Here is a 13,629-nt window from a genome sequence, read left to right as displayed (position 1 = left end):
GATTTGATGATGAAATTCTTTATTCACTGTTAAAAAAAGGGTGAAGTTACACCTGTAAACTTATTGTTCTATGTGAATGCAGATGTTCCTCTGGAGTAAACATGTAACACTGCGTCATCTTCTCTTTTGCAGAAATTCGTCCAGTTCCTGGCATCTAGAAACACCTTGTTCAACCTCAGCAATTTCCTGGACAAAACAGGCTCCCATGGTACGTGATGTTATTTCTAATGATGTTTTTTCTTCACTGAAAGAGAGAAGTTCAAGACAACATACCTCTACCAAAAAATGAAAAAAATAAAAAATCTCAGCTCAAGGTCTGTATTAAATGAACCACACAGAAGCCTTTTACGCTAACAGAATTCAGTTTTGTCCCATATTGGGTGACAATACTGTATGAACATAAAACCTTTTTGGCAGAGAAGTAGTTTTTTATGCTTACAACCTTTTTCTCTTTCTTTATCACTGTAAAACCTTATAACAGACAAAGTCTATGATGTGTTGAGGCAAGAAAACACCATCTCGAATTTTAGGACCAACGTGCCCCCCCCCCAGTCCAGTCCAGCTGTCTTAATGTATACCTCGCCTCCCTCAATTAAACCCGTCTCCATGGAAACTAACACATCTCCCATGGTGATAAAGACAGAGTTCACAGCCTGTTGTCACAGATAGTTTTTATTCTGCTCGGGTGACTCCTGAGCAGAGAAAGTCAGAATTGACATCATTACAATTTTATCTTTTTCTGGCTCTAGTGGCTTTTATTTTGAAAGTCAGTAGACAGGAAACTGAAGAGAGAGGCCAGGAATCGAACCTGTGCCACCTGCATGAGGGCGATAGCCTCTGTAAACGGTGCCCGCTCAACGCACTGAGCCCTCTTGGGCCCGATGACAACTTAATCTCATCTGTGCAGAGAACTCTGTCAATGTGTTTGAACAAGGAAGAATCAGGAAAACACGTGCAAATCTAAGGGAATATTTGTTGTCAGAATTAAGTCCAATTAGGTCCATTCTGCAACACTTCCGAAAAGATTTTTCAGTCACATGGGGCTTGTATTTCAGGTCCTGAACCTAATGTACACTGACCGACTGCTAGCCTAAAACCATGAAACAAACAAGAGAGTTTGGTGATTATTGAAATCACTTTTCTTAACTCCAACCAGGTTTTCACCTGAGATCACACCAGTGGATGCACACAAAATTCAAAAAGCTTGCCTTTGTGAAATCTAAACCTCAGATGTTAAACTAGCACGTCTTTTTAGGGAACTATAAATGTGGTAATGCATCTTTTTTGTTTTGTCACCTGTTTGTGCTCTTCAGGCTACGACATGTCTACATTTATCAGACGCTACAGCCGCTATCTCAACGAGAAGGCCTTCGCCTACAGACAGATGTCCTTCGACTTCGGCCGGGTCAAAAAAGGGTACCATCTTTGACTTCTCATGTCTGTGATATGATTATTTCAGCGTTATTATCGGTTTCTTGTCTTTTTCACCAGTTTTTCTAGTTTAATTGGGATTTTTTTTATTAAAAGTCACTCACTTATTCATGCTAGTCGACAAGAAACCTCTGACTGTGCTGAAATTATACAAAACCAGAGAGGGCATTTCCTGAAAAAAGGAAAAAAAAAAAGTTTTTACATGATTAATTTATTTGTTTATCTGACATATTTGAAGATGAGAAGAACAGATTACTCTTACCAAGTACAAGATGCAGCCATTTTTTTATTTTTATAAAATCTATTGGATTAAAGGACCCGGTCCCGTTTAACCAGTACTGTAAATACTGTGTTGGCGCCATTACCTGCATATTAAGAACAAGAAGAAACGCAAAAGCATGCATTCTAGATTTTGGAAGCTGGGGTAAAAGACAAGAACAAAAAGGAAAAAAAAACATAATGGAGGTAAAGGATTAAAGAATAAAACCAGTATCTAGGAGGTGTGAGGGTTTGAAGGGAAGAGTTTTTGGCTCTTGTATGTTATCGACCTGCATTTCCTCATTTTTATTCTGTCGGTCAGGCGATGGATTTTGGTTTTCCTCTAGCGTTTCTCCTTGAGAGCCTGTCTCACGGTCGTGGTTAGTATTTTCTCCTGGCAGGCAGAGCTTTTCTTTGTGCCACTGCAGCGTCTCGTTTTCCAATTATTTCTCTGCCTCCATCACAGTTGTTTCCTTGTGCTCTGACGGTGTGAGGATCTTCCAGCCGTCTGTGAGGGACCTGGTTCTCAGGTGGGACCTGTCCTGCTCCCACTGCTGTCTGTGCTCTCATTTCTTCCTGCATTCAGACCACAGCAGCTTTTACTTTGGGATGTTTCATCTGCTGATGAAGGTCTTGGCTTTTGGAAGCATATTTCAGCTGCTTGGCTTTGTTTTAGTATATTTAACTTGTTCTTCTTCTTGCTTTCGAAATGTTTCTTTTTCTGTTTCAGCTTTTTAAGGTTTCTCCTGAACTTTCAGCTGCTCTACCTCATTTTTAAAAGTGGTTTTCTTATCAATGGAATCGATATACTCTGACTTTTGTTCATCCAGCTTCTGGTGCAAACTGCGACTTGTCTTGTTTCATCTTTCACAGCTCATTTGTGCTTCTAGATGACGAGTCTTCTGGGCAGCACCTGAACACATCATGTTCTTTTTGTGAAGCAGTTCGGTCACTTTTATTTCAATCAGTAAGATGGCAAGGGCTGAGATTATTTTCTGCTTTTGGCCCAGAGTTTCCTGAGTCTCCTACATTGCGATTGCGAGGAATCGCTCTTGGCTGAGATCAGGGATCTGACAGCCAACATAACTGTTTCTTTCAACAGTCTGCTCATGTGTAGCCATCTTGGTTTGCAGAAGTTTCAGACTTGGATAGTGATTATCTGCAGCAAAGTATCTGAAGTTACGATAGATACTTCAGATGTTGGTTGTCAAGAGATCGCTCCAGATTGTGCTTAAAGGTCTGCAGCAGGAACGTTAGCAGCTGCAGCTTTGTCAGCTGGTTTTAGCAGGCGTTTCAGACGCTGAGGCTGGCAGACGGGGGGTCGCTGAAGGCTGCTGAACTTCAGGTCTCTATGGCACTGCGGCGGGATGCTGGGGTTCTCCTGCTGTGTGATCTACAACAGTAGTTTTGGTTCCATCAGGCAGCGCGGCAGACATGTCAGGTGTTGGGGCTGACTGTGCAGCCATCACTGCTCCCTGCGGGGTTTTTGGTCCGCGCTATTGATTCCAGCACGGCTTTTAAGGTGCTTCCGGAGCTGAAACCCGTTGTTGATGTACTCTGACAAACGTACGGATAAATGGTTTTGCTACAGCAGTGTTTAAAGGTTTCTCCCAAGGTATATTTGGGGCATTTTACAGTTCCTGCTAAGTCCAGTTTCCATGTTGCCTTCCCCTCACCGTCTATGATGTTCAAGTTGATTTCTGTGCAGAGCAGGAGAATCTTCTCCATCACACCACAGGCTGGCGTTTACGTCCCGTTCCTTAAGGTCTGATGTCCATTTCCAGCCTCACTGGCAGCCTAGTTGTGCATTCATCCATTTCTTGTTGGTGGGAGGCAGTTCCCACAAAGAGATGTTTCCTGGCAGACTCTTCACCAGTGTGGTTATAAGTAACGACAGGAACGGTTCTAGGTTGTCTGCTGGAGGTTTTACCTCTGTGAGGAGAATTATTCTCTGGGTACACTGCGTTTCTCTGCGTTTCTCTGCGTCTGCTCTTCGAGTCCCCGTGTTGGTCGCATGACTGATTGAAGTACAGAGATTATCTTTACTTTTCTGTAATTATGAAATGTGAAAATGTAGTTATAGATTAGAGAAATAAGCAGAGAAAAGAAAGATTTATACATGGAAAGCAGCACGATAAATACACACTTGACAGGTGTTTATGTGTACAGAAACCCTCTAATGTCTCTGTGATGACTGTAGAACCTGTGAAAAGGATCTTGCTCTATGTTGGACAGTAAATACCTTCTTGGTGTAAAGAATGTTGTTTTTGTTCTTTTTGGGCCTTAAAACCCTTTCCCCCCCAGCAGCTATATGCACCAGTTTAAGTGTGGAAAAAGTTACTCAAGTGCTGTCAGGGTATTTTCTTTCAACTGTTTCTCAAACACGAAGCCCTAAACCCAATATGTCAAAACTCCAAGTACGTTTTGTCAACAAAGTATTTGATTTAAACAAAACAACTTAAAAATACATATGCAACCAAGATGGCACTCCCAACACGAGCAACACCTGCAACAAAACGCAACAGAACACAAGATCTATTTTCTCCACCCCAACGTAGTGGGTATCATATGAAACTAAAAAAGCTACACTTTCAGATGATACCGAACATAATCTTTTCTGGGCCGACCACTTCATACCAATCTCAAAACAAACCGAAAGCCAAAACTCACATTTCACAGCCCGCACATAAGATTGCATGTTCCTCACACACTACGTCAGCAAATCCCAAAGCTATTCTGACCAAAAGCAGTATATTTTATTTCCTTACCGTTTCGTTGTCATTTTCAGTCTATCCACACCTTCCTTTTACCAGAATTTACCGCTTAATCCTTCATAGTAGTGAAACTGCTTCACGCGCCGTCAGTTCATGTCCTGCATAAATCCTACGAAATCATGTATCATCAAATAATCAAAGTATTTTATAGCCATATTCCCTTCAAAGGGGGTAAAAAACACATTTGGCACATTTTGGCACAGTATATCCAAGTGCCCAAATAGAGAGTCCGCCTGGTACTATCCACACTAAAACCTTTATAAAATCTATATGCTTTAAGCTATTCTCATGTAACTTGGTACAGTTTCAGTCAGGGAGTTGCTGGATCCTGGCAGTGGTGTCTTTATAATTATATGCATTGCTATCATGGTGTTTTCCAATGTGCAAACTAAAAACAAATTAGACAAGAATAAAAATTTCCTTTTTTTTCTTTGGTTTATCACAATTTGCTCAGGCATGTGAACATTCACAATTTTTCTGACACTGGAAATGTATACTGTGAGGTCTTAGCTATCCATTGAGGCCAGGATTATGCATATTGTCCTTATAATTGTGGAGATATTGTTGATTTAATTTGGATAGGCCTGTTCAGGCGAAAACTTTAATTTACTTATTTGTCCTAGTTTTCTTTTGTTAAAGCAATTATATGATGCCCTCAATGCAAAATCCTTGGCTACTGTGTGTGATTGGAGGTGTTCTAGCTATTTAATTTGTTTATCCACATCCAAAAGGATCCAGCTGCAGACTATGGGAGGACTGGAGCTCTGCTCCAGGGCCGGACCATGTGTCCTCCACCCTTGAGTTGGGCTATAGTGTCCAGGCAACATGCTCGGTAGAGCGGAAGTCACGTGTTTCTGGTCCAGAGTGGAGCTCCACTTCTCCACAGCCTCCGGCCAGAGACATCTTTCTGCATCCAAGTCTGTTATTCAGATCTGCAACACTTTCCAAAAATAGCTTGGGCTGAAATGCATTCATGAGTTTTTGATGTTGCCATTGTTTCTCAAAAGGCTGGTTTTTGTGAATTCCGTTTCCTCAAAAGCTCATCTCTTAATGTACTCTGCTTGCAACAACATATAATTGACAAATACCCAAAGCCGGGATCTTCAAGTCTGGTCCTTGAGGACCGTGTGCCGACATGTTTTAAATGTTTAAATGTTTCCAGCTCTAACAAACCTGACTCAAACGAACAATCTTGGTGATAAACTTGTGGTTAATGATGCGGTTGAATCAGGTGTGTTGGAGCAGGGAAACATCACTGCCCTAAAGTTGGGTCTGTAATTCACGTTGGACCTTAATGACTCACAATAATGAACACCCAACAGCAGTTTGTTATCGTGAAACTTCCCATTAGTCAGTTAGAGTTGAGAAAGCTGTTTGATTGAGAAGTGAAACATCTTCAAGAACCAAAGCAAAGGTCCAGTTGCCTGATATTCAAACAGTTTTTGTAAAGGGAAAAAAAAAACAAAACCAAAAACTCATCTGGTATTGGCTAGGAATTACCTGAATGTTGGTTTATAGGCTCTGTTAGAGGATTGCAATGAATATCTAAAGCTTTGTTCGAGGTGTAAACGATGATCAGTGAAAACTGGTCGTTTCAACTGATGATGCTGTAAGTGGCACTGAGAGCATCCAGGGGATTTTCCACGGCTGATGTTCCACTGTGGTACAACAAATCACAAACGGGTCTTTGACTGCCTTTGTCTTGTTATTTCTCAGTTGTTGTAACATTACTGTGGTCTTTGGGAGTGAGTGTTCGGCCTGTTTGTAACCATGGATTATATCTTTTTTTTTATTTCCTTTATTTTCACATATTAATGTTGCAATAGAAATGATAACATGCCAGAAAATTTCTTGTGCTGTGTGTTTGTAAAAGCATGGAAAAGAACATGTACATGCCAAAATGTCCACCTAACAAACAACTGGCAGGATATCCGGATATTTGGGTTTAACCCAGTAGCCTAATAATCCAAACCTAATGTAATGTTATTAGAAAGTTAGTAAGCTAGAAATAACAAAATACATTTGCTGACAAAAGAATTATGTTACTATTCTGTTTGCAAGAACAAAAGACAAATAAAAGAAAACATATCCAGATGCTAAAATTGAAAACCATTAATACTAACAGGGGAATATCCTGATGTCTGAAGACTCCGGTCCAGCTTTAGTTGTTGCCCAAACTCTTAGTACCTGCTCAACACCTATAAACACTGAGGGTTTCATTTTTTAACTAATGAATTTCTGAGACCTCTTTATACCACTCTCATAATCAAGATAAAAAAAAGCTTTATATGAGAAAAATAGGAGCAAAATTAAATAAAAAATATACATAGAACTACCTGATATGATCATCAGGATAGAAATCCGTCAAAGACTAAATTGGGGATGTTTTTCATTTTTTATATATAACCTTTTTAAATAAAAATGAAAAAAGGCTTTTCTGTGTAATATTTCAGGCATTCAAGGGTTAATGCTGAAATAGTTATCATTGTCTCAAACAGCATGAAGTTTATGAGGATTTGAAGATTTTTCCCTCTATAATGTATAATTGCTGTTATTACTTTAGTCATACTTTGTTTCATGAAAAAAAAAAACAGAAAAACTTAAGTTTAACCAAAAATGACGTCTCTAATCTCCTTGAAAGTTGCTTGATTGACAGCTGAAAATCTTCAGAACTGAATGTAATTTGTGAGCGTTCACGCAATAAAGACAGAGATGAGACACCACGTCGTCCAGGATGCTGGACAGGTGAAGAACCGGTGCTGCTCGTTTCTCATGTGTTCCGTTTCTCTCTCTCGTCATGTCTCAGAGCTGAAGGAGCGATGAGGACCATGTCGGTGGAGAAGCTGCTGAAAGGCATGAACACCCTGCAGGGCCAGATCGACGCTCTGCTGGACTTTGATGTGAGTGACACTTGCTAACAGACGACAATGTCACGCTTCCCAGTTTACCACTGCTAAGGGGCACAAAAAGCTTGTAAACTTAGCAAAGGCTCGTTATCACAAACGCGACTGCATTAAAGCTTGTATTCATTATATTTGTTAGCTGATAATTTCAGTTGTGTGAGTGTGAGTAAGCTGGACTTGTCCTCCGTGTTTGCGCCCTCAGGTGCATCCGAAGGACCTGGACAACAACGTGATAAAGGCCTGCTTTCTGCTTCTCTTCAAAGACCTGATCAAGCTATACGCCTGCTATAATGATGGCATTATCAACCTGCTCGGTAAGAACGAGGCCGCTCGCAATTTTCCACACTTGCTGCACTTATAAAGCAATTCCAAAGTAAATGTAGAAGAAAAACACTCACATTTCTTTCAGGTTTTTCTTTTTTTTTTTATGGGAGGTTGTGGTGTGGGATACACTGCAAAAACTCAACATCTTACCAGGAATATTTGTCTTATTTCTAGTTAAAATGTCTCATTTTTAGTCAAAAAATCTCATTACACTTAAAACAAGAGTCATTACCAGAAAAATAACTTGTTATTTGACAATTTTCACCTGTTTCAAGTACATTTTCACTGGAAATAAGTAGAAAAATCTGCCAGTGGAACAAGATTTATCTTCTCATTACAAGCAAAAAAATCTTGTTCCACTGGCAGATTTTTCTACTTATTTTAAGTGAAAATCGACTTGAAACAGGTGAAAATTGTTGTCTTTTCCAGTGATGAGTCTTGTTAGTGGTTGGATGAGGACCCAGATAAAGAAGAGCGAGAGGCAGAAATTCAGCAAAAAAAGTTTTTTTTTTTACAAAAACCAAAAGCGCTGCTTGGCAGGATCAAAAGTAACACAAAACAGGGATCCAAAAAAACTTGGCAGGACACATGGAGGAAGGAAACAGGACGGAACAACAAGGAGCAGGGGAAAGACAAGACCAGATATACAAGGGGGTAACGAGACACAGGTGTGAACAATCAGGGCAGATGGAAGACAGGCGGGGCAGAACAGAAACACAAACTGGGGGAAATGTCAAACACTCACAGTTAGTAAGTGTAATGAGATTTTTTTTAAACTAAAAACTAGAAATAAGACAAATATTCTTGTTAAGATTTTGAGTTTTTGCAGTGTAAGAGTTACTTGTATTTTGTTTAGTTTTTTAACTTAATTTTACATTTAATATTCTGTGACTTTTGTCCAGAGAAATTTTTCCAGATGAAGCGGAGCCAGTGTAAAGATGGACTCGAGATCTACAAGAGGTTCCTGACGCGAATGACCCGGGTTTCTGAATTCTTCAAAATCGCAGAGGTACAGTAACCCGCACACCTTCGCTGCTCTGCTGCTCATCGCTGTGCAGGCTTTTAATCTGAAACTCCTTTCCTTTTTCAGCAAGTGGGAATAGACAAAAATGACATCCCTGAGCTCACTCAGGTAAGACTCACAAAAGTTCTTCTTCCTCTTCGGTTCACTTGTAAAAAGTTGTTACCTGTACAGTATTATTTTTTGTAGTTTTTTTGTCCCTTACTAACGGAGCATGTCATTTGTCTTCCAACTATCTTGCTCGTCGTCGTATGAATGTTATTTGTTCTCCGCCGTGTCCACCGCGGTTGCTTCTTCTGTAACAGTCGAACATGCACTGAGTTGCACCAAACCAGCCAGCTGTGCTTCCCTGGTTACTGATGGCCACTTACCCCCCCCTCTCTCTTCACCTGCAGAGATGCAGAGAGATCATTAAGGCTGAGAGTGTGAGTGGTGCACAGAGCTAGCTTGGGGGGCAGACAGCAGGGAAGGTCTCCATCTCTGAGTGCACTGACACACATTCCAGAAGTGGGATGATGTGACCGGATGAAAGCTATGCCGAGCGTTGCCGTTGACTACGCTGCTACTTCTCATTTAAATAATGTATCCCCAAACTTATGCTGCAAGGTTTCCATGACAGCTGGTGTCACAAGATTATCTTTGCCCATTTTGATGGCTGACTCGTGGGTTGCTGACAACTGTAAGTGATTTCCAGGATGAGGATACTGGTTGTTACTCTTCATCTTAAATATTTCACAGACTTTTGAGCTCTGATCTCCTGTGGAAACTCTGCAGATGTTATTTACATAACACAGTATGGACGATGTGCGCCGAGAGCATGTTGATGAAGTGCAAGCGTTTAGCTAAGGGCCAGAACCAGGTGCTCAAGAGTGGAAGTGAAATAACTGCTGTAATCAAGAAAATGTTTGGTGGACAGTTGTTGTTTTTTAAAGGAGACTGACAAGACAGATTCATTTTTAGCTCCTTTATTTTATGAGAAAGGCTTATTATGTTTGGAAATCCTGCTCAGTACTGAGGGGTCACGGGCCAATGTGGTCCCAAGCGTGGAAGATGAGGAGAGTTGCTCCAGGAAGGACACACGACATGAGAAAAACCTTCCAGATCAATACGCAAAGTTTCTGATCCGTCGTTGAAAAGCAGCTGACAAATTACATCAGCGCATAGCTGCTTTTCCACACCTTGGTAATTTTCTTGGATTTCAGTTATTACACATTTATTCAGGAAAATAACTCACACAGTGAAAACGTCTTCATAAATGAGGAAGCAGGCTGAAATTCTGGCATCTCAGCTCCGTTAGAGGATCATTTATGAGATTAAGATGGAGATATTGGGGGGGTGAACATAACTTAAACCCCCACAGAATCAGAATTCAGAGGAACTGGGATTTTTGAAGACCTTGCTAGGTGAGACATCTGAGAGAAAGGTACGTCTTTCTCGTTATACAGAGAAAGGTAAAGAAATGTAGTGACTGGAAAGAACCATGGAGACGGATCAATAGAGCGCTCATTGAATCTATCTATTATCCATCCATTTGGCAAAAATGATAAAAAATAATACCAAAGTACTTTGCTTCATTCGTTTGTGGTCTGAAGGGACTTTATCACCGGATGTGTTTTCTTCCATCGGATAAATATGAACAGAGTACGAGAGATGGATAGTTAGGATACGGCTCGTATCATAAATACATTTATTTCTTCACGTAAATTCAGCTGACGGGATTCCAAAAAACTAAGCCCCTTCACAGGTGTCATGGATGTGAATTAAACGATGCAAACCAAAGTGTTTTGTTTTAGCCAGGCTGTAAACAAGTTTATGTCTAAAAGCTGCTTGAAAACAGGGGATGCTTATATAACTCAGATCAGCATCAGCTGAGTCATGTTGGGCCAAAGTTTGCCCTATCCAGACTTTCAGATAAATCTTGTTTGTTTTTCTTTCCCCCTAACAACATAACTAATGTTGTACAGCAGAAACAGCTTTATTCTGAAGGTCTTGTAGATGTTGAGTCACATTTATGTCATCCGATAAGCCCAAATAAAAAAAAAACAGTTCAAAGCTGGGTTTTGGTAGGTGTTTATTTAGCCCAGAGGAAATGAATCATTAACAATCACCATGCAGTGCTCCTCAAATGTGTCCCTGTACTTCTGATCACAACAGGCAGTTTTGGGGGGTGAATTGAGCCGTTTCTCTCCTCCCATCTTGTCCAGACAGCTCCGTGATAAACGAGCCTTGCAGTTTTGTACCGCCCACTTCCAAGATTACTGCAAACTGGCTGGAGATGCAGATGGCAGCGCTGGATAAGCAGCACTCTGCAAATCTGAACAACTGCTTGCAAAATGCTTTTTTACCATCATTCAGTTTCAGCGTTACCCTCTCGTCGATTTCTAGAAGAGCTTACTCAGCACAAATGTGATAGAAGCCCTTAATGCATCATTTGTAATTTCTAGTTCTGTCATATCTTCCACTTGTGCACATTTGCCTGCCATTGTTTTCCCGAAGCAGCAAATGGAGGAAGTAAACACAATGGCGGTGTCAGTCATGTCAGATAAAATCTCCAGCGTAATCCTGTGGGCCTGTAGATGCCACGTCCGCGGGGAGAGGGTTCAGCAGCGTTTCAATTAGCCTCCTCAGATGAGAACTGCGTTTCCACGCTGCTCTGATGGAGCTCGTCTGTCCTCTGTCTGCAGGACGGCTCTCCTTGCAGATGGAGACGGGGGCTGTAAATCCCAGGATGATAAACGGCGTATCCATCCCTCTCAGGGCCAAGACAAACTATTATCAGCCGCGCTGCCTTGTTGGTCTTCAGTTTTAGGATAATAGACTTGGAAACTTCAAAGGGAGAGACCCAGGAAATGAAGCAGGGAATTAGGGGAAAGTGAATTAGAGACTATTTATTGATCAAATGAACTTGACCTTTATTAAGAAGCATGTTTGATATTGCAGTATCTTTCTTTTCTGCACGCTTGGAGGTGATTGTGTCTCATTTAGCAGTCTGCTTGCGTCTCGCCTGGCTGGAACTGTGTCCTGTCGTCTCGCCTGAAGATTAAAACCATTTAGTTTTGTTTTCTGCCCTCTCCGTATCCTGCTCCCTCCCCTTCTTGGAGCCTCTTTGTTTTCTGATAACTTTATATTCCCTCAGAGTTTATTGAAGCGCATTAGGGTTTTTAGCAGAATGGAGCACGTGTGGTCAATATTAGGAACTCCTTAAAACAGGTGTCGGATGCTGTTTTTTGAACCTATCCCGGTTTCACGTCCCCGTTTCAGGTCCACATGGAGTAGTAGCCTGTCTCTGTATTTTTCTGCAGGCCCCAGAAAGTCTTCTGGAGTCCCTGGAGACCCACCTCAACACTCTGGAGGGGAAGAAGCCGTAAGTCATTGGTCATATCTGCAGCTTTCTTTCCGTCCGTTTTATTGACGTTCACAATCACAAGTGTCCTTTTTGATTAACTGTCCAGTCTCTAACTTGTCATTTCTTTTTACCTTCACACAACCCAGAGAAGACAAGTAAGTGTTCTCTTTCAGTAATATACTTCCTGTAAATATTATTCTACAATGATTTGGATTATGGGTAAATGTTTTGGTTCAACTGTAGAGTTTTTTGTTAATTCTGTAGAAATGGCGTCTGAAAAACCTGTATTTTTTTCAACATCATTTTGTTTAAGATGGGGTTATATACAATTATATTTATCTCTCACAAGGACCCAAATACTCAGATATCCGTATGTTTTGATGTTAGATGGACATTTATCTTCCAAATGTAATACTTAGCCGACGGGAACACGGCCACCATGTGTGAATCAAAGTTAGCTTTGATTTACAGCTTCTTAAGCGCTGCAGCGTGACGATTATGGTTGAGTCCTATTAGAAATAAATGTAATGTTTTACAGTATATAAACTATTATGACATGATACAAAAAAATTCTACTCCCTCAGAGTTGTCATGGATGTGAAATCAAACAATTGAGACCAAAATATTTTGTGAACCAGGCTGTAAATATGTTTATTTCTGCTCTAAAGTTGGACATTTTAACATGGACGTCAATGGAGACTGACTCGCTTTTGCAGCCTGACCCTAGTGGCCGGTTGAGGAACTGCAACGAATCTTCGTTCAGCACCTCAACCCAGAAGTTAGATGGTTGTTGCTTGGGTTAGCAAGACACAGGTGCAATAATCAGGCTCAATGGGAGAAGGAACTCAAATAGATTTTCAAAATAAAATAGGAACAATATTACAAAACCAGGACACCCTGAGACATAAAAGAATCCTAAACCATGACGCACTTTAACCACTGGAGGCCGGGAACATTAAGAGTCATTTTCAGCTTTTAAAGGGATGACACCATGTTGCAGACCTCAGCTGTGTGACGACCTTCAAACTGACATCTATTCATACTAAAGACATTTTTTTCCTTAACTGGCATTCGATTTATTTGATTTCTGGCCCCGGTCACACACTCCTCTGTGTGTCACACGTGTTAATAGCTCGTCGTTCTTCTCCTCTCCTCAAGGCCGAGCGCGGGTGCAGCGTGAGCTCCCACATTCGCTGTTGCACATGTGACGGCGCGTGTAGTCTCTTGATGAAGCTGCAGAGCCATACAACTGCATTGGGCCGAGCCCTGCAACCTGAAATACTTTGCCTAAAGGAAATATATCAATCTCCTGTAGAAGTGACACCATCTGGTACTTGTGTGACCCAAGTGGAGTCGTTGGACCAACGTGCATAGTTAATTTGTGTTGGCCCCACCTGTACATTCAGCCCCGACGTTCACGGCACTTTAGCTGCATGCCCTTTAAAATATTCAGCTCTGAACTTCAGGTTCTCGTGGTGAAGTCGGGGCTGATGCTCGGCGGTGCAGCACGGGTCCATTAATCTCTGACATTTGAATGAAAATACAAAGTGCACAATCATTGAATTTCATCAT

General features: G+C 41.1%; 1 protein-coding gene across 1 annotated transcript in view; it reads left to right on the top strand.

Annotated features, from left to right (window-relative positions):
• Positions 1–13,629, top strand: part of snap91a (synaptosome associated protein 91a) — a 74,175-nt gene that overhangs the window by 34,550 nt on the left and 25,996 nt on the right. The window contains exons 3-10 of the mRNA XM_061716179.1: positions 133–208; positions 1,314–1,416; positions 7,270–7,363; positions 7,569–7,680; positions 8,593–8,699; positions 8,781–8,822; positions 12,014–12,075; positions 12,204–12,212. Of these exons, the coding sequence (XP_061572163.1) occupies positions 133–208; positions 1,314–1,416; positions 7,270–7,363; positions 7,569–7,680; positions 8,593–8,699; positions 8,781–8,822; positions 12,014–12,075; positions 12,204–12,212 (605 nt within the window). The remainder of the gene's footprint in view (positions 1–132; positions 209–1,313; positions 1,417–7,269; positions 7,364–7,568; positions 7,681–8,592; positions 8,700–8,780; positions 8,823–12,013; positions 12,076–12,203; positions 12,213–13,629) is intronic.

Source organism: Cololabis saira, chromosome 3, assembly GCF_033807715.1.
Source record: "Cololabis saira isolate AMF1-May2022 chromosome 3, fColSai1.1, whole genome shotgun sequence".
In the NCBI taxonomy this organism is placed as follows: Eukaryota; Metazoa; Chordata; class Actinopteri; order Beloniformes; family Belonidae; genus Cololabis; species Cololabis saira.
The sequence above is the reverse complement of the archived record's forward strand: the minus strand, read 5'-3'. Positions and strand labels throughout refer to the sequence as shown.